At 46.9% G+C, this 22070-nt stretch overlaps 1 protein-coding gene and 1 pseudogene across 1 annotated transcript in view; one reads left to right on the forward strand and one right to left on the reverse strand.

The window, feature by feature from the left end:
- Positions 1–1971: 1971 nt before the first annotated feature.
- Positions 1972–13771, reverse strand: LOC130130534 (phosphatidylinositol 4-phosphate 5-kinase type-1 gamma-like; annotated as a pseudogene).
- Positions 13772–14531: 760 nt separating this feature from the next.
- The window catches only part of LOC130130535 (uncharacterized), a gene marked incomplete at its 3' end in the record, with an annotated part of 8192 nt that continues 653 nt past the window's right edge, over positions 14532–22070 (forward strand). The window contains exons 1-3 of the mRNA XM_056300242.1: positions 14532–14820; positions 15832–16226; positions 21751–21764. Of these exons, the coding sequence (XP_056156217.1) occupies positions 14532–14820; positions 15832–16226; positions 21751–21764 (698 nt within the window). The remainder of the gene's footprint in view (positions 14821–15831; positions 16227–21750; positions 21765–22070) is intronic.

Below are 22070 nucleotides of genomic sequence, written 5' to 3' on the forward strand. Positions count from 1 at the left end.
AGGCTTACCATCTGCTTCGTGTCAAAGGGAGTGGGGTCTAATGACTGACTACATTTACATTCCTATGACGAACTAACACTCGCTGACCAGCGGCTCAACGTGCAACTACTACTTCATCTAAAAGCAAACAAGAGGGAAAATTACAGTCCTGATACAACAAACAAAGCACTCCAACCTCAAATTCATCCTGGAAATGGTTTGCTGTGACAAGTCCTCCCAGACACATGTGCCCCGACTGCATTGTATTTGCAAGGGGTCAGCTTGAACCCAATACTGTTGATGTATGACCGAGTATAAGCACACGTAGCGCAACACACACACATCTCATACCAGGACTCAGTGATATGCGCTTGTCTCTTCATAAACCAAGCAAAGAAGCTTGGTTTTGCAGGTGGGAAAGACATTTGTCCATCTAACAGCAGGTTTGCGCCACAGCTGGGAATGCCAGTTGCGTCCACTCATGGCAAAAACAGTTCTTTTAATCTTAGTTCTTCTAATCTTAATAATAACAGGGTCCTGAACAGCCAGCAATTTCCAAAGAAAGAAGGAGGGAGCCATGGAGGGGGCGCATTCTACTCAAAACGTCACCAACCAACATTTGGCTGCCATCCAGCCTTCTTCAACAGCAGTGCGTAGGATGTTAAACAGCCCTAATCAACAGCAGTGTGTAGGATGTTAAACAGTGAGTCTTCAAGCAGCTGAATATCTACGGAAATGGGGCCGGTGCAGCACTGTGCTACATCAGACAGTGGCCCAGTATTTAAACGTTTTTGTAAGTGGATTCCTCTTTTCTCCTTTAGTGCACCATGTCTGACAATGGACGTAGTGCCCCCTGCCACTTAAAAACCTCTACATGGAAACGTTACGGAAACCCTTCCATGACTGTTTCCCTCAACACATAAGCAAAGTCGTCCAGCATCAACTCATGTCCCAGAAAGAGAGGGTGTAAAAATGCCTCCACTAACCGCTGACAGTTTTGGTCCGAATCGGCTTGTTTTTCATGAAAACCATACATACAGCTTAGAGTTTGTTAGGTGGAAAGAGAGGAGAGGGAGAGAAAGACAGGGAAAGAGGAAAGTGAGGAAAGATGAATGATGCACAGACAGGCAGTTAATGCAAACAACTCATACTGAAATGCAGAAATAACAATCCCCAACTTTTGAAAATCATCCCAGGATTGCAGACGCACACCCCGGCATGTCCTTACCTGATCTGTTAACGTGTATGTGTGTGCCTCTCTCTCTCCTCCTCTCTCTGTCTGTGTCTCACAAGTGTCTGTCTGAGTGGTCTCCTTTGCTTTCAACAACAACTATGTCAGTGACAGAATCTTTGTCTCCTCCCACAAAAGACCTGAGAGAGGGAGAGAGAGGGAGAGAAAGAGAGAGAGAGATTTTTAAAAGCGCTTTATTTAAAATTTTTCAGGTTAAACAGTTTCAAACATGTTACAAAAAGGACACTATTTAAGGATCGTGAGATTAAAAATATTCACAAATACATTGACTGCAAGACTACCATAAAGTAGTCTCCATTGGAGATTGTGCACTCTCATATTTAAAGGAATCCATATAAAACTCTCCAAACTGGCAATACATCCTCCTCTGTCCCCCAGGTATTCTCTCCATGCTGCCATGCTTTCCCTTTAAGTTCTTTTTGTTTAAGGCTCTTACATACTGAATTTAAAGTGCTTTACCTTTTACTATATAAAGGGCTACTGCATTGTTTGTTCCAAAACCAGCCAGTGTCTCATTAAACCCAATTAAAACAGGATTAAAACCAAGTTCTGGAAAAGGGTCATTTCTGTTTGGATGCTCTGCTCCCCTGTCATAGTCCCTCAGCATCTTCAGCTCCTCTTCAGACAGTTTTTAATTCATAGATTTAAAATGTCTCTTGTGCTGTAGGGTGATGTTCCTGGTGGAAACCAGTTTTTGGGAACGTCCTGGAGTGCACTGATCTTGGGACATCCAGCCTTGCTCAGTGAATCAGGAGCTCCTCCAGCAGCCAGTGCAAGGAAGCTGCAGGGTACAACCTTTCGCATACATAGTATCCGGGCAGCTATTTCTGTAGAAACTCAGCCTCCTCATACAGTGCATCCGGAAAGTATTCACACCCCTTCACTTTCCCCACATTGTGTTATGTTACAGCCTTATTCCAAAATGGATTAAATTCCTTTTTTTTCTCATCAATCTACACACAATACCCCATAATGACAAAGTGAAAAAGGTTTTGTAGAAATTTATTAAAAATAAAAAAATTTGAAATATTGCATGTACATCAGTATTCACACCCTTTACTCAGTACTTGGTTGAGGCACCCTTGGCAGTGATTACAGCCTCAAGTCTTCTTGGGTATGAAGCTACAAGCTTGGCACACCTATATTTGGGGTATTTCTCCCATTCTTCTCTGCAGATCCTCTCCAGCTCTGTAAGGTTAGATGGGGAGCATCGCTGCACAGCTATTTTCAGGTCTTTCCAGAGATGTTCAATGGGGTTCAAGTCTGGGCTCTGGCTGGGCCACTCAAGGACATTCACAGACTTGTCCCGAAGCCACTCCTTCGTTGTCTTGGCTGTGTGTTTAGGGTCGTTGTCGTGTTGAAAGGTAAACCTTCACCCCAGTCTGAGGTCCTGAGCACTCTGGAGCAGGTTTTCATCAAGGATCTCTCTGTACCTTGCTCCATTCATCTTTCCCTCGATCCTGACTAGTCTCCCAGTTCCTGCCGCTGAAGAACATCCCCACAGCATGATGCTGCCGCCACCATGCTTCACTGTAGGGATGGTATTAGCAAGGTGATGAGAGGTGCCTGGTTTCCTCCAGACGTGACGTTTGGCATTCAGGCCAAAGAGTTCAATCTTGGTTTCATCAGACCAGAGAATCTTGTTTCTCATGGTTTGAGAGTCCTTTAGGTGCTTTCTGGCAAACTCCAAGCGGGCTGTCATGTGCCTTTTACTGAGCAGAGGCTTCCGTCTGGCCACTCTACCATAAAGGCCTGATTGGTGGAGTGCTGCAGAGATGGTTGTCCTTCTGGAAGGTTCTCCCATCTCCACAGAGGAACGCTGGAGCTCTGTCAGAGTGACCATCGGGTTCTTGGTCACCTCCCTGACCAAGGCCCTTCTCCCCCGATTGTTCAGTTTGGCTGGGTGGCCAGCTCTAGGAAGAGTCCTGGTGGATCCAAACTTCTTCCATTTACAAATGATGGAGACCACTGTGCTCTTCGGGACCTTCAAAACTGTAGAAAATTTTTTGTACCCTTCCCCAGATCTGTGCCTCGATACAATCCTGTCTCGGAGGTCCACAGACAATTCCTTTGACTTCATGGCTTGGTTTCTGCTCTGACATGCCCTGTCAACAGTGGGACCTTATATAGACAGATGTGTGCCTTTCCAAATCATGTCCAATCACTTGAATTTACTAGAGGTGGACTCCAATCAAGATGTAGAAACTTCTCAAGGATGATCGGTGGAAACAGGATTAACCTGAGCTCAATTTTGAGTGTCATAGCAAAGGGTGTGAATACTTATGTACATGCAATATTTCAGTTTTTTATTTTTGATAAATTTGCAAAAAATTCTACAAAACCTTTTTCACTTTGTCATTATGGGGTATTGTGTGTAGATTGAGGAGAAAAAAGGGAATTTAATCCATTTTGGAATAAGGCTGTAACATAACAAAATGTGGGGAAAGTGAAGGGGTGTGAATACTTTCCGGATGCACTGTACATGACAGTCTTGATGATGAATTCATCATCCTTGGTCAGGTAGAAAACTGACCCGCTTGCTCCCGGGTTGGGCTGCTCGATCAAGAGCTCATTACACAGTGAGTACAGGAAGTCATCCAGTCTGATGCCAAACAGTTCTCTGAAATAGTGGAAAGCCACAGAAACGTAGGTTTTAAAGTGAACGTCTGGGAAACGGTGGGCTGGGGTCAAATTGCTGCCATCGCTGGGAAAGAGGATACTCTCTAGCACGTAGAAGTCCTGTATCAACACGTCTCTCTCCGGCTTGGAGCTTGGGTTACCCACTGTGTAACCTATACCCAGCTGGATGGCACCTTTCAGGGCGAAGGATGTGGTCTTCTTGTAGGTGGTCTCTCCTGAGGTATCCATTCCTCTGGTCAATCTTCTTCCCCTGACCAGGTTGGCCTGAGGAAGAATGCATCTCTGAGATGAAGGTCTTCTTTGCAGCAGCATCGGTAGTATATGTTTGGCATCCCTTTTGTTGAAGTCTAAAGTTGGGGTCGAGTCGGCACATGATCAAGTCAGTTCTATTGGTTGCTGTGGGATTCAGGAGAGCTGCCTTGACATTGATTGGCACTGGAATAGCAGTTTGGGAGAAGGAGATATCCTTCCCCTTGTGCATAAAAGACAGAGAGAGATGATATAAACAGGTAGAGGAAACAGTCAAGTCAAGTCAAGTCAGTTTTATTTGTATAGTCCAATATCACAAATTACAAATTTGCCTCAGTGGGCTTTACAGCAACACAACATCCTGTCCTTAGACCCTCTCACCGGATAAGGAACAGCTCCCTAAAAAAAAAAATGTTTAACAGGGAGAAAAAAATAGGAAGAAACCTCAGGGAGAGCAACAGAGGTGGGCTCTCTCTTCCAAGACGGACAACGTGCAATGGATGTTGTGTTTACACAATTTACACAATACAACACTGAAAGAGGATAAACAGAATTATAATGGACTTATAAAATGTATGAAGAATATGATGCGCAGGATGCCAAGTAGTGTCCAGACACCATTGGAACAGTGCAGGACCCAAGCCATGCGACCAGCATCATCATGTAAAAAAATTATATGGATTTATAAGATATATAAAAAGAAAATGTGATGAGGGGAATGCCAGGTAGCATCCAAGTGGCGACCACCATCACCATGGAGACCTGGGAGGAGAACCGACTGCTTGTGCACACAAGGGAGACTCACATGACACCGTTCACACAGAAAAAGAGAAAGGAGAAGACATCATTCAGAGAGAAAGAAAAGACGTGAGAGAAGAGAACAGTTTGCAATAGTCATTAGTCATAAAGTCATCAATTAGTCATAATCTATATGCTATAATCTCATCGGCAGAACAGTGGTTGGTAAATTCATTGAGACAGAAAACCGACCCGCCATGCAGTCCAGGTTGTGAAGCACTCAACTTGAAGACAACTAATTGTAAGCCAAGGCAAAAACATGAGTTTTAAGTTTGGATTTAAAGGACTCAACAGACTCTGGTTGTCTGATGGCAGCAGGCAGGTTATTCCACAAGAACAGAGCCTGATAGGAAAAGGCCCTGCTGCCACCAGCTGACTTCTTTTTAACTTTGGGGAGTCCTGTATTTTGAGAACGAAGTGCTCGAGATGGCATGTAAGGTTTAAGGAGATCAGACAGGTAGGATGGAGCAAGCCCATTTAGGGTTTTATAAGTCAGCAGAAGCACCTTGTATTCTGATCTAACATGGATAGGAAGCCAATGAAGGGAGGCAAGAATCGGTGTAATATGGTCAAATTTCCTAGTTTTAGTTAGGATTCTAGCAGAAGCATTCTGAACCATCTGAAGACTTTTTAAACTAGCATGTGGCAGACCTAAGAACAGAACATTACAGTAATCAAGTCTGGATGATACAAATGCATTTATTAAGAGTCTCTGCGTCAGCCATGGAGAGAAAAGACCGAATTTTAGCCATGTTACGTAAGAGAAAAAATGCAGTCTTGGTGATTTCTTTAATGTGCTTATCAAAGGAGAGGCTGGGATCAAACATAACACCAAGATTTTTGGCGCCACACTTTGTGAAACCACAGAGTTGTCGATTGTTATCGTTACTTGATCAAATTGGTGTCTGTGTCTAGCTGGGCCAATGACCAGCATCTTGGTTTTATCTGAATTTAAAAGCAGAAAGTTAAGTGACATTCATTTTTTCACAGTAGACAAGCAGGCCTCTAAGTTAGTCATTTGAGTATGACCATCAGCCCTTATAGGCACATACAGCTGAGTATCATCAGCATAGCAATGGAAATTTATTCCATAACTGCGTATAATTTAGCCTAGAGGTGAAATGTAAAGAGATAACAGTAGAGGGCCAAGAACTGAGCCATGAGGCACACCATATTTAACGTCAGAGAATTTTGATATAATATTACTATAGCAGATATAATGTATTCTTTCAGATAAGTAGGACTTAAGCCAAGAGAGAGGTAAGCCAGAGACACCAAAATTACAATTTAATCTATCTAATAGTATACAGTGATCAGTGGTGTGAAAGGCTGCACTGAGGTTCAGCAATAGAAGCACAGAAGTGGAATCAGAGTCGATAGCCAGTAGAAGATCATTTACCACTCTGGTCAGAGCAGTTTCAGTGGAGTGACAGGGCCTGAAAGCCAATGGTTTTCTTCTATATGGGTCGAAAGTTATTGATACACAACTCTCTCTAGTACTTTAGAGAAGAATGGAAGATTAGAGACTGGCCGATAGTTATTAAGAGACCCTGGATCGAGGTGCGATTTTTTTAAGTAGAGGTTTAACCACAGCTGTCTTAAAACTGCTGGGAACAATGCCAGTCATAAGTGATAAATTAACAATGTCTGGCAATGTAGGTCGCAGAAAAGGCCAGAGGTCTTTGAAAAGTTTTTCTGGTAAGGGATCAAGTAGGCAAGCAGTTGGTTTAGAAGCTGGCATGAACTTAATCAAAGTATCAAGAGAGATAGTCTCAAAAGTTGTAATAACTGGGACTGTCAGTGACTCGTTGTGTAGATAGGAATTTATTAAGACAGGATCTGCAGGAGTAGATGGAGTTGAAGAACCAATTTTGTTTAAGAGCTCATCAACCTTATTGCAGAAAAAAATCCGAGAAATTCATGGGCTGTGAATGGTGAGCAGCTAACAGATGGCTGCTTTTTAGTAGTAAGTTTAGATACGGTGTCAAAGAGAAATCTTGGGTTATGTTTATTAAGTGAGAGCGATACGATGTTTTTGCAGCAGATAAAGCACGCTTGTATTTCAATAAACACTCATAGGTAAAAAGATAGGTAAAAAACTTCCAATTTTGATTTTCACCATTAACATTCCAGTCTCCTGCAGGCCCACTTAAGAGCACGTGTCTCGTCATTAAACCAGGGTGTAGGCCTCTTTAGTCGCCTAGCTCTGGTAGTGAGAGGTGCAGCTGAATCGAGGAGACTAGAGGGGGCCACAATTTTCAACAAAGTCAGTTACCACAGTGAACCAAAGGAGTTGAATCAAGTGCAACTGTGCTTGGTATATATCCGTGAAGACGTTTCGCCTCTCATCCAAGAGGCTTCCTCAGTTCGGGCCTTTCTGACAAGACGAAGCTAGTCTGACTGGCTGGTGATGAAACTCAGAAATTTATCATCTTGGAGTCGTTGTCAGAGCTATAGATGTCCAATTCAGGGGCCAGTCTTACATGTCCAATTCAGGGGCCAGTCTTACAGACAGAAACACGGCTGTGCAATGGGCTCACCAGTATCTCCCATTGTTGCCAACTTATACAGTGGGGAGAACAAGTATTTGATACACTGCCGATTTTGCAGGTTTTCCCACTTACAAAGCATGTAGAGGTCTGTAATTTTTATTATAGGTACACTTCAACTGTGAGACGGAATCTAAAACAAAAATCCAGAAAATCACATTGTATGATTTTTAAGTAATTAATTTGCTTTTTATTGCGTGACATAAGTATCTGATACATCAGAAAAAATAACTTAATATTTGGTAAAGAAACCTTTGTTTGCAATTACAGAGATCAGACGTTTCCTGTAGTTCTTGATCAAGTTTGCACACACTGCAGCAGGGATTTTGGCCCACTCCTCCATATAGATCTTCTCCAGATCCTTCAGATTTCGGGGCTGACACTGGGCAACACGGACTCTCATCTCCCTCCAAAGATTTTCTATTGGGTTCAGGTCTGGAGACTGGCTAGGCCACTCCAGGACCTTGAGATGCTTCTTACGGAGCCACTCCTTAGTTGCCCTGGCTGAGTGTTTCGGGTCGTTGTCATGCTGGAAGACCCAGCCACGACCCATCTTCAATGCTCTTATTGAGGGAAGGAGGTTGTTGGCCAAGATCTCGCGATACATGTCTCCCTTTTGGGGTTTCATCAGCCTGTGCAATTTTTCAGAGGACAATGGAGAACGTACAGGCCGGGATCCCACACAAAGGAAGATCACCTTCGAAATCTGGACCTGGTCTTAACATGACTAGAGGAAGCAGGACTCAGGCTGAAAAAGCCCAAATGTGAGTTCATGGCTCCGGCAGTTGAATATCTTGGACACAGGGTATCTGCTGCCGGTGTCCAGCCCCTGAGAAGAAATTAAGAGCCATCAAAGAGGCCCCAGAGCCCAAAAATGTGACAGTGCTACGGGCTTACTTAGGAATGATTAATTACTATGAGTGGTTTCTTCAGGATTTGTCATCAGTCTTAGCCCCACTTCATTACCTCCTCAAGACAGGAATAAAATGGGTGTGGGGATCCCAACAGCATATAGCATTCCAGAGGTCCAAGGACCTACTGTCAGCGTCGACACTGCTGGCACATTATGACCCACAGTTGCCCCTGACATGTGACGGCTCCTCGTACGGAGTTGGAGCAGTTTTGTCACATAGGATGAAGGACAACCCTGAGAGGCCCATCTGTTTTGCATCCCGTTCTTTGTCGCCAGCAGAAAAGAACTACTCTCAGCTGGAGAGAGAAGCGCTCGCTGTAATTTTTGCTGTGAAGAAGTTCCACCAATATGTGTATGGCCGTAACTGCACCATTCAAACTGACCACAAGCCCCTACTGGGTCTACTAAAAACATTCAGCCAGCTGCATCACCGCGCCTTCAATGCTGGGCACTACTACTGGCTCAATATCAGTACGTCCTCAGATACAGGCCGGGACCCTCCATTACAAACGCTGATGGCCTCAGCAGGCTTCCACTACCAGAAATGACCAAGGATACACACAGGCCAACTGAGCTGACATGTTTATTGAAACAGCTTCAGATTGCTCTTATTACCAGTCATCAGCTGAAGCAGTCGACTTGTAGGGATCTTTTGCTTGCTAAAGTGTGACGCTTCATCAAAGAGGGATGGCCTGCCACCTGCCCAGCTGAGGTCTTACGTCCGTTCTTCAGAAGGCAGGCTGAGCTCTGTGTAGAAGATGGTATTCTACTGTGGGGGCTCCGTGTTGTAGTGCCACCACAAGCTCGTGAAACCCTGCTGGAGGAGCTTCATTAACCACACCCAGGAATCTCGAGAATGAAGGCAACAACCAGAGCTCATATGTGGTGGCCTGGATTGGATAATGAAATAGAATTTAAAGTGCAAGCCTGTACCAGATGTCAACAGGTACGCAACACCCCTCCCCAAGCATCAGTTTCACCTTGGGAATTGCCTGGCAAACCATGGACACGCATTCACATAGACTATGCAGGACCATTCCTGGGGGAAATGTTCCTGATAGCAGTAGACGCGCATTCGAAATGGCTTGAAGTTTGCCCTGTCTGAATAGCCACGTCAGCAGCAACAATTGAGCACCTAAGGGAGAAGTTCAGCACTCATGGCCTTCCCCATATGGCCGTGGCAGACAATGCAGCAATTTTCACGAGTGCTGAGTTTAAGGGATTTTTGACATCTAGTGGCGTAAGACATATAACATCTGCTCCCTGCAAGCCTTCCACAAATGGGTTAGTTGAAAGAGCTGTCCAAACAGTTAAGAGGGCCCTGAAGAAAACCGCGGGATCAGGAGGATCGCTAAAGATGGACATATCAAGGTTCTTGGTGGCGTACAGATCAACACCACATGCAACAACAGGCAGGTCACCAGCAGAGATGTTATTCGGCCATCCTGTCAGAACCAGGTTTGACCTGCTAAGACCGGATGCTCATGCTAAAGTACTCCAGAACCAAGAGCGCATGATCTGTAGAAAAAACAGCACCAGGCCAGCCAGAACACTGGCATCAGGTGCAGAAGTGTGGGTTAGGGATTTCACAAGCCATAAGAAATGGCTACCCGGGGTGGTGATCACCAGCACAGGTCCTCTCTCCTACAGAGTGAAGGTGGAAGGCCAGGTGCTTAGATGTCATGTGGACCACCTATTATTAAGGAGAGAGTCAGACAGATGCCACCTGCTCAAGGAAGACCAGTGGCAAAACCCCGAGGCCGACTGGAACACTGATGGCTATCGAGCTGAACAGTCAACTCGGCCACCGTATACAGAGCCTGAGGACCAGGTAAACTGACCACAAGCTGTCGGGGGGGATGGTGGAAGTGAAACTGAGCAGCAGCCTCAGCCACCCAATATTGAGCCTGACGGTAGGGAGGAGGAAGTAGGGTACGAGGGCCCTTGCCGTTCCTGTAGGTCAAGGAACCCCCCTAGAAAACTTGATTTGTAGTTAGAGCGGCCAGAACTTGTAAGTTGTTGGGGCACAATAATCGCTGTTCTGAGTCCACCAGAGTTGGGGCAGTCTACCCTCACTCTGCGTTAGCTGCTTTTGTGTTGTTCTTTCAGTGAATATGATGTTATTTGGTTAGACCCATATTTACTCATCTGTGAGTGTTCATGGGAGTTTATTTCAAAGTAATGGTTATGCTCAACGAGGGATGAAGGGATGTTATAGCTTGTAGTTAGTCCGCCGCCCACTAGGGGGCAGTAGAAGGGAGAAGTAAGAAAATGACGCAAAAAAGAGTGAGGAAAATAAACACAGCTGACGTAGACGGTTACTGAGCAGTCGTGTCGTTTCTGCTGTCTGATATGTGGATAAATAACACCCTCCCACACATGCGCACACGCACGGAGTTAGTTTAGAGACCTGCATGTATGTTGACAGACTGTTGTGCTACGAAGACTGGGACATTCACACACGTGACGTGTTGAGTCGGGCTTCACACAGGCTCACACTTCAGCTATATTCGGGGCAACACTCACTGTGTTGGTAAACATCGGGACACAAAGAGCCATGGACATCTATAGCTCTGACCAGTGGCGCCCCCAAGGGGTGGCCAGTGGTGGCCATGGCCACCATGATACTATCCCCCCCCCCCCAGCCACGAGTTGCATATGCAGAATATGCTTCTGATTATGCATAATATGCTTCTATCTGATATTTTCATTTTTAGTTTCTGGACATACACAATGTAACAAGGACTCGTCTAACCCGTTACAATGTGTACAGATACATGACACATTGAAACTCAGAATGTTAACTGTACCGTATTGGTCTATTCAGTAACATTAACTGTGAAAAATAAGAAGCCACAGTTTTTCAGTGTGCGATTCCTTAACTTGACAGTTTTCAGCTAGCCTATACAGAATACTGCAACAGCGTGATAGACTTCCTGAAAGGCAGTCATGGCTTTTGGTTTTGGTGGGCCACCCCAAGATTTGCAGTGGCCCCATTTGCCCCCCCCTATGAAACATTTCTGGGGGCGCCACTGGCTCTGACAACGACTCCTAGAGGATAAATATCTGAGTCTCATCAGCAGCCAGTCAGACTAGCTTGGTCTAGTCAGAAAGGCACGAACTGAGGAAGCCTCTTGGATGAGAGGCGAAACGTCTTCACGGATATATAGCAAGTCCAGTTGCACTTGATTCACCTCCTTTGGAGAACCATGACGACCTGGATGAAGGAGAACATTCACAGACACACAACTGTTGTTACATCTTGTAAAATCAGATGAAATTTTAACACAAAACATTGAATCGAAAGTTGTTTTATTTTCATTTTTTTAATCTCGAATTTATCTTATAATGCACATGCTGAGAGATTAATATGGGGGTTCTGCTTCTGTCGTTGCATCATACGCCAGCAGGTGGCAGTGTTTGTCAGTGAAAACGATAGACTAACATGTGAATGTTTCTCCTTATACTAGATTGCAGTTAAACGCCCCAGGAGGTTTAAAACGAGATGCACACTTGCTTTTTTCTGGACTACTATTGGTTTCTCACATAGTTTTGGCACTGATGGGCTATAGTTTATCATCATTATCTTGCCAAAGGCCAAATCCTTAATTTGAACATCAGTAACGGTGGGGTATTTTCTATCGTGTCAGATGGGAAGTTCACAGATTGTGTAATTGTATGTGACACCTCAGGAGTAAACCTGAGTATTCATAAAGCAGTTGGAGCCCTCACACAGGACACTTGGGGATTCAGGACGACGTCTGGCTGACAACAACAAGTCCAAAGCAAAGCATCAACAACTAAGATAAATCCGTCTGGTCTTTCTCACCGCAGGGATCAGCGTGTTGCCACTCTGACAGTATCGTCACACTTTGGTGTGTTCATGAACAGACACACAAAGCACAGATGAGTGTGTGTCCTGATCGCAGAGCCCACCGCCTTTATACCCCGCAGCCCAAACACGCTTGTTGCCACGGCCACGATGGTATGCACCCAGCCTCATCCTGTTGGAAGAAGTAGCTCATCTTTAATGCTGGACTGTCATCCTAATGGACAACAGAACTTGCTCAGAGGTCATAGGTCAGGTCGCCTCCCGCCCTTATCTTCCAGCTGGTAATTGTCCAGCACCGTTCCTTCGGATCTTTGAGCTCCACACACACTCCTCTGCTGTCAGCTACCAGTGAACAACACACCTTTATGACGTCACACAGGAGACACTTCACAGCACCGCCTTCAGTTTGCCACACATGAACTTTAAGCAGCTGTAGACCTGACCTACACCAGGTCTACAGCTAGACCTGGTGTAGGTCAGCTGTAGACCTGGTGTAGGTCATACATGCTCACATATGAAAAGCAAGCAAACATCAGCTGGAGGAGGAAACACCGAAGGCGGCCTGACAGGACACCGAAGCGGGGCAGGCTAAGCTAACTGCTAGCCCATGCAGACTGGCAGTTCCGACAGGGATGCTGGAGCCCATCCCAGCAGTCATTCGGGGGCAGGCAGGGAGACCCCCAGGACAGACTACCAGGCCATCGCACACTCACACACACACACACACACACACACACACACACACACACACACACACACACACACACACACACACACACACACCTAGGGACAGTTTAGGACGGGTGATCCACCTGACCTACATGTCTTTGGGAGGAAACCCACACAGACATGGGACAAACTCCACACAGAGGACGACCCAGAATGACTGCCAAGGTTGGACTACCCCGGGGCTCGAACCCAGGACCTTCTTGCTGTGGGGCGACCGCACTAACCACTGCGCCACCTTGCTGCCGGAAACAATATTTCGTTCCTAAATTCATGTTCTTGATTATCACACACACACACACACACACACACACACACACACACACACTGACACACATACACACACACACACACACACACACTGACACACACACACACAAACACACACTCACACATACACACACACACACTCACAAACACACACACACCAAGAAATTAGCCATAGGCTGAAAAGTGCGGGGTCTCTCAGACGGGGTATTCAGAGTGAGGGCCTCCCTCAGGTCCTCAGACAGGGTGTCCATTGTGGGGGCCTCTCTCAGGTCCTCAGACAGGGTGTCCAGTGTGGGGGCCTCTCTCAGGTCCTCAATCAGGGCGTCCATTGTATGGGCCTCTCTCAGGTCCTCAGACAGGGCGTCCAATGTGAGGGCCTCTCTCAGGTCCTCAGTCAGGGTGTCCATTGTATGGGCCTCTCTGAGGTCCTCAGACAGGGTGTCCAGTGTGGGGGCCTCTCTCAGGTCCTCAGTCAGGGCGTCCATTGTATGGGCCTCTCTCAGGTCCTCAGACAGGGCGTCCAATGTGAGGGCCTCTCTCAGGTCCTCAGTCAGGGTGTCCATTGTATGGGCCTCTCTCAGGTCCTCAGACAGGGCGGTCCATCTACTTGGGGCGTAAATCCAAAAGGCAGCGTCCCCTGCTTTAGCGTTAGTGTGAGGGAGGGTTAACGGACCCCTGCCTTTGGACCCGAGAGTTCTTGCTGGTCTGGATGTAGTCGGCATGTCTTTTTAATGTGCTGAGCTGCAAGGCCATTTAGAGCTTTGTGTACAAGTAACAGAATTTTAAAACCGATTCTAGTTTTGACGGGGGTGCTGGTGACGTCATTGTCCCCCTGTCTGAATAGCTGTATTTGCCACGGTGAATGTGTTTGCTGTGTAATCACGGTGACCCAAAGGAGTCAGCCGTGTACTGTCAGCGGCGGCTTAACACACGTGATATCTCATGTTGAGACCACTTTCAGTGCAGAAGTTACTAACACGTCCCTGCAGGTTCACTGCATTAAAAGGTTTTGTTCAAATCAGTGTGGAGGCCTTGCAGTCGGCCCAGCAGCGGAGCGGGGGTCCAGCAGCGGGGCCGTGCAGGACTGGGCTTCTTCGCTGCGGCCGTGGTCAGCTTCAGTGTTTGTCAAGGGGAATGTAACATTCCACAGCCTCATAACGCGATGGCGTCCACTAGGTTCTGACGGCCCCTGGAGTTTCTGCATACCAATTAGTGGGAAGACTGTTACACTAACCCTCTGGGGTGAGAATTTCGACACCATTATAAAAGGAAATCCCAGATAGTGCACCGTGTCAGACGGCTGGAAAACATCTCCAAGAGAGGATGATCAGGACCGTCACCTCGGGGTTGTTCCACGCAACGCGGTTCCTCCTCCTGCTGAGCTCTGTCGCGGGCTTGCTGCTGATGGAAAGCCAGGGAAGTGCCGAGAACGACGAAGAAAAGCTCGACAAAGCAATCTTAGAGATGTTACACATCAATAAAGTGTCTGCAACCCACCAGGCTAAACCCCATCCTTACATGAGGCAGATCTACCAGCTTCTGGATGCGCTGGAGGCCAAAGACAGGAGGAACTCGGATGGGACACTGGTACAGAGTTTTCGGAGTGTCTTCGGTAGGCAGGCACTCAATTTCCAATGATCCTGTTGGGTTTTTTGTCCTTGTTTTATTAAGCCCGCTGTTTGATGCTCCACAATATGTGTCGTGTATTTCACAGAGATTTGCATCGTCGTATGTCTTCGATAGATAACACAGGTTTGACATCTGGACATATGATTGTAAGGTCTGCCAAACTGAAGTCGGACTGAAATTGAAATGTTAATATTGTCTAACAGCACTTGCTACTTTACTTGTCGTGCATTTTGCAGTGTCGCCCCCTACTGAAAAAATATGAGTATAAAACTTACAATTGATATCTTTTTCGGTTAAATGAGCTCCCCCTAGTTCACCTTCCCTCAGCCGGGCTTTCTTACCAGTACATATGACGTCATCAGATATTTCATTTACGTACAGCCAATCGGATCAAAGCATCAAAATAATAAACCCCGCCCACCCTTATCACCAAACCTTGCTTGTGAACGTTAAGAGGGATTAGACAACTCCCTCACAGCTGTCCGGCTTCTGCGCACAGCTGTCGTCCACTGACTTCCGGTTTCTACTGCAGCGGTCATACCAGTCTCCTGTGGCGTGTGCTGTTGACGATGGCATATTTTCGGCGATGCCTGCGAGATTCACCATTGATACATGTCAACGACACGCACACAACTGTCCACACACCTCCACCTGCACCTGCCAGCAGACGGGTGAAGGGTGTCAAGTTGTCCTCATAATTGTGGACGTAACTTGAGATGAACAACTTGAAACTTTTCCACAATTATGAGGATGAGTCCATGGAGAGCAGTTGTGGAAAAGGGTATAAAGAACACAATATTAGTCGTTTACAAATAAAGAACCGCCACTGAATACTTCATTATGCCATGTTTAAGTTTTTGAGACGTGAAGAGTAAAATCTGATTACTGATCTTGGTCTGACTTTAAAGAGTTCTTTTAGCTTTTAAGGTACTTGGGCCTGTGAAGGAATGCTTAACTAATCCGTGTTCTTCTTTATAATCTTTGAACCAACAAGGTCCAGATAACGCTCCTCCAGGATGGATCTGGTTCAACGTCACCAACCTGAACCCTTCGATGACGGGCGCGGAGCTGGTCTTGTTCCGGAAAACTCTCCATCCCCGTCCCCTCGGTGTCACCGTGACCCTGCACAGCCTGACCAGCTCAAAGGGAGCTCTGAAGGAGAGAGCCCCCCTAGAGGAGAGGCTGCTTGCCTTGCACCGGCGACCCTCCTCAGGGTATGATGTCTTCAACGTGTCCGCTGCCCTGGCCGTGAAGCCCCTGGATGTGGTTGGATTCCAGCTGCGTTACACAGACGAGAGCGGGAGCCTGGTCCTCCACGAGGCCCTGACGCAGAGCCTCTACTGCCTGGGCAGAGGCTCTCTAAGGGAGCCCTTACTGGTGCTTTACCAAACTCATCCACTGAGACTCTAGACAACCCCGATCCCAAACTGCATCACACAGCAAACGGCAAGCTCAGCATCAGCACTGCGTTAGGAGGGTATGCCACAGGTGCACTGGTGTAGTTCCACGAAAGACTCCCATCTTCCACTTCTGAAAACCACATAGAGCTGTAGCACCAACACCGCTGCACAGAAAACGTACAGTACATCTGTTTCCCTCGCAGAGTAAAGACAGCAGAGAGAACATGTCTCCTTGTGCTATTAACAGCTTTATGAAAGGGGCAGTTTGGTGTCTGGGTTTTTACGATATGCCTTCCTACACAGAGTCGGACAAGCTCGTGAATACTTTTTACCGTCTGTGCCGTACGAAGGCCGCTTGAACAGCGAGTTGAGCCGAGCTAAGCTCAGTTGCTGGATGCCTTTTGGGGTCATTGAGAACTCCCCCCACAAGAAGCAAAAGGAACCTTCACCAAAGCCGTTAAATACTTTTTACTCCCGAGCCTGGTGCCAACCACCTTTCCCCGCCAATGTTTTCCCAAGTACCTGCAAAATCCTGAACATTAGATTAGGTGAAGCTCCAAGCTACCTGTTCGCAGGTTTGCGAGGAGAGGCGCTGCTCCTGATCCTGATCCTGCAGATATCCAGCAGCTGAGCTAAGCTAAGCTAGGCTAAACTCACCATCTAGCACAGCTGACCATGCAGTCATAGGAAACAACGGCACCAATTCTTTCCTGGTTTCGTGCTTTTCAAACCAAATGTTCCTGTTTGATACGATCCGTAGTGTGACCTGCAGAGCAGGCCTGAATACGTGTAGAACAAACACATCTACAAATTCAAAACAATCAATAGTTTTTATGACTAAAGCTACTGTACTTTAGTGTAACTCCACGTGCTTTTTGTGACCAGTCTGCAGTATTCCCGTGCAGCTGGTCGGAGCCATGTGTAGTTTTGTACAAGTGAACAGAATGTGTACACATGACAGTACTGAATGCAGTTGTACTTGAGGAGAAAAGGTCAGTGTGTGTAGTTTCCTCACAACACAGGTTGGCTTTTCTTGTGTGATCATAAAGAAACCGTACCAACCTGTGATGGACTGACCCGACTAACTACCCTACAGACGAGAACGGCACTTAACCAGGTACTGCTGGAGGTTCAGGTTTGGTAACTGCAGAAAACATCAACAGGTTCTGCTGCAAAAAGTGGGGATTTTAGATGAGCGACCCTTTACTTGTTCCTGTAGAAGCTGTTCAAGATACGCAGAAGTCCCAAATGTGTATCTTAAACAACAAGTCCTCCAACCCATACGACCACATACGTCAATTGTTCCTTCCCTCTAATACGACCCACAGCAGCGTTCCCTAAATTAGCGCCCCCTACCGGCGGCAGGAGACATGCCACAAAATATTTCCCTGCTTATGGATGCCAAAGACAAATAATGGTTGCAAATGACAGAAATTTAGATATTTTTTCCTTCCATTTTTAATTGAGATAATATCTGTGTAAAATATCCCTGTCAGGCTAGAGGTCCCGTTTCCTGTTTCCTACTTCCGGCTCAGGCACAGAAGCATGACACATTGTTTTTGCTCTTTTAATAAACCTTTTTTACCGAATTCCACCCAGCTGAGCACTTGTCTTTCGCTTCCTAGCCCCAGAAGCATCTGGTGCTTCTTCTGTTTTGCCCCTGAGCTTGTTGATATTTGGTGGTATTTATTATTAATGCAGCGGCTAAACTGCCCCGCCACTGTCCACGAGCTCCTCTACTTTTATAGTTTTAACTGTGCCCTGTAGGGGGCGGCACCATGCTGTCCCCTCGTACTAATCTGTGCTAATTAGCTCGCCGTTGCGTCGGCAGTGTTGCGCATTGTCTGCAGGTTTCAGATGATACGCAAGGTGGTTTTCTGACGCACCAGGGTGGTGAACGCAGCTACACCTGTAGGTTTCTTCACCTGTCACTTCCTTTTTTAACTGATGTTTCATTCAACACATGGGGAGTGCAGTAGAGAGGTGAAAAAGAGAGTGCAGGCAGGTTGGAGTGGGTGGAGAAGTGTGTCAGGAGTGATTTGCGACAGAAGGGTACCAGCAAGAGTTAAAGGGAAAGTTTACAAGATGGTTGTGAGACCAGCTATGTTATATGGTTTGGAGACAGTGGCACTGACGAAAAGACAGGAGGCGGAGCTGGAGGTGGCAGAGTTGAAGATGCTAAGATTTTCACTGGGAGTAACGAAGAAGGACAGGATTAGGAACGATTATATTAGAGGGACCGCTCAGGTTGGACGGTTTGGAGACAAAGCAAGAGAGGCAAGATTGAGATGGCTTGGACATGTGTGGAGGAGAGATGCTGAGTATATTGGGAGAAGGATGCTGAATATGGAGCTGCCAGGGAAGAGGAGAAGAGGAAGGCCAAAGAGGAGGTTTATGGATGTGGTGAGGGAAGACATGCAGGTGGCTGATGTGACAGAGGAAGACGCAGAAGACAGGAAGAAATGGAAACGGATGATCCGCTGTGGCGACCCCTAACGGGAGCAGCCGAAAGTAGTAGAATTTCATTCAACACATCTGTTAAACACAACACTACGAACTTACAGCTTGAGGGAGATACGTACACACAATTACCCTTGTAACAATAACGCACATACACACGTACAGCACATGCTGACGCCTGAGGGCGGAGGAGGGGACTGAAGTTCCGGCATGACCCGGATTACTGGTGACCGTCTTCCGGCAAACCTGTCTGTTCTCCGCCGTCTGTAGTCTCGCTGTGGCTTTCTCCACGCTGAAGACATGTTATACCCTGTCTCTCCACTGGGGGGAGCTTCAGCCAGGAAACATCATCTCTCTCGCTCTCTGTCTCTCTCTCTCTGTCTCTCGCGCTCTCTGTCTCTGTCTCCGTGTCTCTCTGTCTCTCTCTCTCTCTCTCTGTCTCTCTCTCTCTCTCTCTCCTTCCGTCTCTCCGTCTCTCGCTCTCTCTGTCTCTCTCTCTCTGTCTTTCTCTCTGTCTCGCTCTCTCGGTCTCTCTCTCTCGCTCTCTGTCTCTGTCTCTCTCTCTCGCTCTCTCTGTCTGTCTCTCTCTCTCTGTCTCCCTCTCTCTCTGTCTCCCTCTCTCTCTGTCTCTCTCTCTGTCTCCCTCTCTCTCTGTCTCTCTCTCTCGCTGTCTCTCTCTCTGTCTCTCTGTCTCTCTTTCTCTCTCTCTGTCTCTGTCTCTGTCTCTCTGCCTCTCTCTCTCGCTCTCTCTGTCTCTGTCTCTCTGTCTCTCTGTCTCTGTCTCTGTCTCTGTCTCTCTGTCTCTCTGCCTCTCTCTCTCGCTCTCTCTGTCTGTCTCTCTCTCTCTGTCTCCCTCTCTCTCTGTCTCCCTCTCTCTCTGTCTCTCTCTCTGTCTCCCTCTCTCTCTGTCTCTCTCTCTCGCTGTCTCTCTCTCTGTCTCTCTGTCTCTCTTTCTCTCTCTCTGTCTCTGTCTCTGTCTCTCTGCCTCTCTCTCTCGCTCTCTCTGTCTCTCTGTCTCTGTCTCTGTCTCTGTCTCTCTGTCTCTCTGCCTCTCTCTCTCGCTCTCTCTGTCTCTGTCTCTCTGTCTCTCTGTCTCTCTGTCTCTGTCTCTGTCTCTCTGTCAGTAAAGAATTTAAGACTCTGCCAGGAAGTTTACCCGATGTAAAAAGTACTGGATCTGGATTAAAGTTTATACCCAAAACCTGTTTAATCTCTTTTGGACATTCTTCCGGAAGTCCGGGACCTTTGGCCAATCCCAGAGCCCAGGTGTAGAGTCGCCACCGTCCGCAGCCCCTCCAGCAGAGCGCAGACAGATGTATTGCCAGATCCTGGAGTCTACTACTTTCGGCTGCTCCCGTTAGGGGTCGCCACAGCGGATCATCCGCATGCCAGATCCTGGAGTGATATAGTATAATTGTTTTGTCTTGTTTTTTAATGAATGATGAGGAACAAACACAGCAGACATCCCAATAAACGGACGTAACCGTAACTGTGAACACAGGGCGGCAATCAGTTATTCAACCTTGAATTACATTTCTCACAATATTAACATCGGACGAATTGCTTTTTAGCTTTTACTAAAGTGAATGATGTCTTCATGTAGTTTGGCATGTCTATCAAGAATACACCTATTTCATGTTGCCCCCCCCCGTTCCACCACACCCCCACCCCCACCCCATGCACAAACAATTCAAACACCCCCACCCAACACCACGCTGGTCCGGGCCCACCAGCAGCAGGACGTGCTGCAGGTGCACGGCGAGACGGGAAGAGGTCTCTCCTGAGAGGACGGTTTGAGACATCCGTCCAGCATGCGCTGACACGGGGGCAGCGTCCCGGTACCGCGAGACCTGCCGGATTCAGCGTGCACCACCAGCTGGGAACCAGACCTCTCACGGTCTGATGACCACTCTCGATTAATAACAACAACAACAACAACAACAACAATGATATTAACAACAACAACAACGATATTGTAACGCACCCATGAAATAGTGGTTTAGTTTCAAATGTGTCACCACTATACAAACATACACACAAACATTGCAGACAATTACTAGACAGCACTCATGCATAGTCTATATAAGGAAATCTCCTTGACGTTGGCGCCCCCTAGGTCTCATTGACAGTGCATGTGCGCACGTGTCGTTCAGAAAACCTTTGATGGGAGACGGTTTGCAGAGTGCGGTTGTTGGAGAGAAAGATACTGTCTGCTGCACTTCGGTGTTGTGGTTTCACAAGCCGACACCTGTCTGAAATATCATTTTGTGAAATAGCACGTGTGGATCACGTGACCTGCGCTGGAGCACGGGACGGGAAATGTGCATGGGACTGCCGTAACGTGAGGACGTCCATATTCGTCTTGCACCTTCTCGGATGGGACGTCCCAGAACACACTTCTCAGTCGGATCTCTCCAAGCACTGCCGCCTGGGACGAGTTCCTTGGGACACGCAGCGATATTATTTTGAGTGTTGTGCACAACCAACAATTTTTTGGGGGCTTTTGCTGCAGCTAGGTATTTATGAGTGGCCATCTCATTTAGAACTAGGCCTACACCGAATGTCACTGTTCACCCTGTGATTCATGCAAATTGATTGGCAAACAAAAAATCTCATCCGTCTTAATAATAACTGTGTTATAAAACCTTGTGTCTGTGTCTGACTTGAACTAAATACCCCACCGCCAACAAGTAAGGAAATAAGCTTTATGTATATTTCATGACTATTATGATCCCAGACCCTGTAGAATAATTTCAGCAGTGACTTGGTTACAATATTAATAACAACAACAACAACGACAATAATAATATTAATAACAATAACAATAATAATAATAATAATAATAATAAGAAGAAGAAGAAGAAGAAGAAGAAGAAGAAGAAGAAGAAGAAGAAGAAGAAGAAGAAGAAGAAGAAGAAGAAGAAGAAGAAGAAGAAGAAGTTGGCGGCACGGTGGTGCAGTGGTTAGCGCGGTCACCTCACAGCCAGAAGGTCCTGGGTTCGAGCCCCGGGGTAGTCCGACCTTGGGGGTCGTCCTTTGTGGAGTTTGCATGTTCTCCCCGTGGGTTTCCTCCGGGGGCTCCGGTTTCCTCCCACAGTCCAAACACATGTAGGTCAGGTGGATCACCGTACTAAACTACCCCTAGGAATGAATGAATGAATGTGTGTGTGTTTGAGGGCCTGCCGGCCTGCCGGCCTGTGACTGCTGGGACAGGTCCAGCATCCCTGAGAGCAGGACCAGCGGTTCAGATAATGGCTGGATGGTAATAAGTCTCATACCTGACTGCTCGTCTGGTGGTGTTCCGAGCCGGTCTCTCTCAGACCCTCTGGTGCTGGTCTGCTCACTGTCCCTAGAGGAACTACACAAAGTGTGT

The sequence above is a fragment of the Lampris incognitus genome, chromosome 20, assembly GCF_029633865.1.
Source record: "Lampris incognitus isolate fLamInc1 chromosome 20, fLamInc1.hap2, whole genome shotgun sequence".
NCBI lineage: Eukaryota > Metazoa > Chordata > Actinopteri > Lampriformes > Lampridae > Lampris > Lampris incognitus.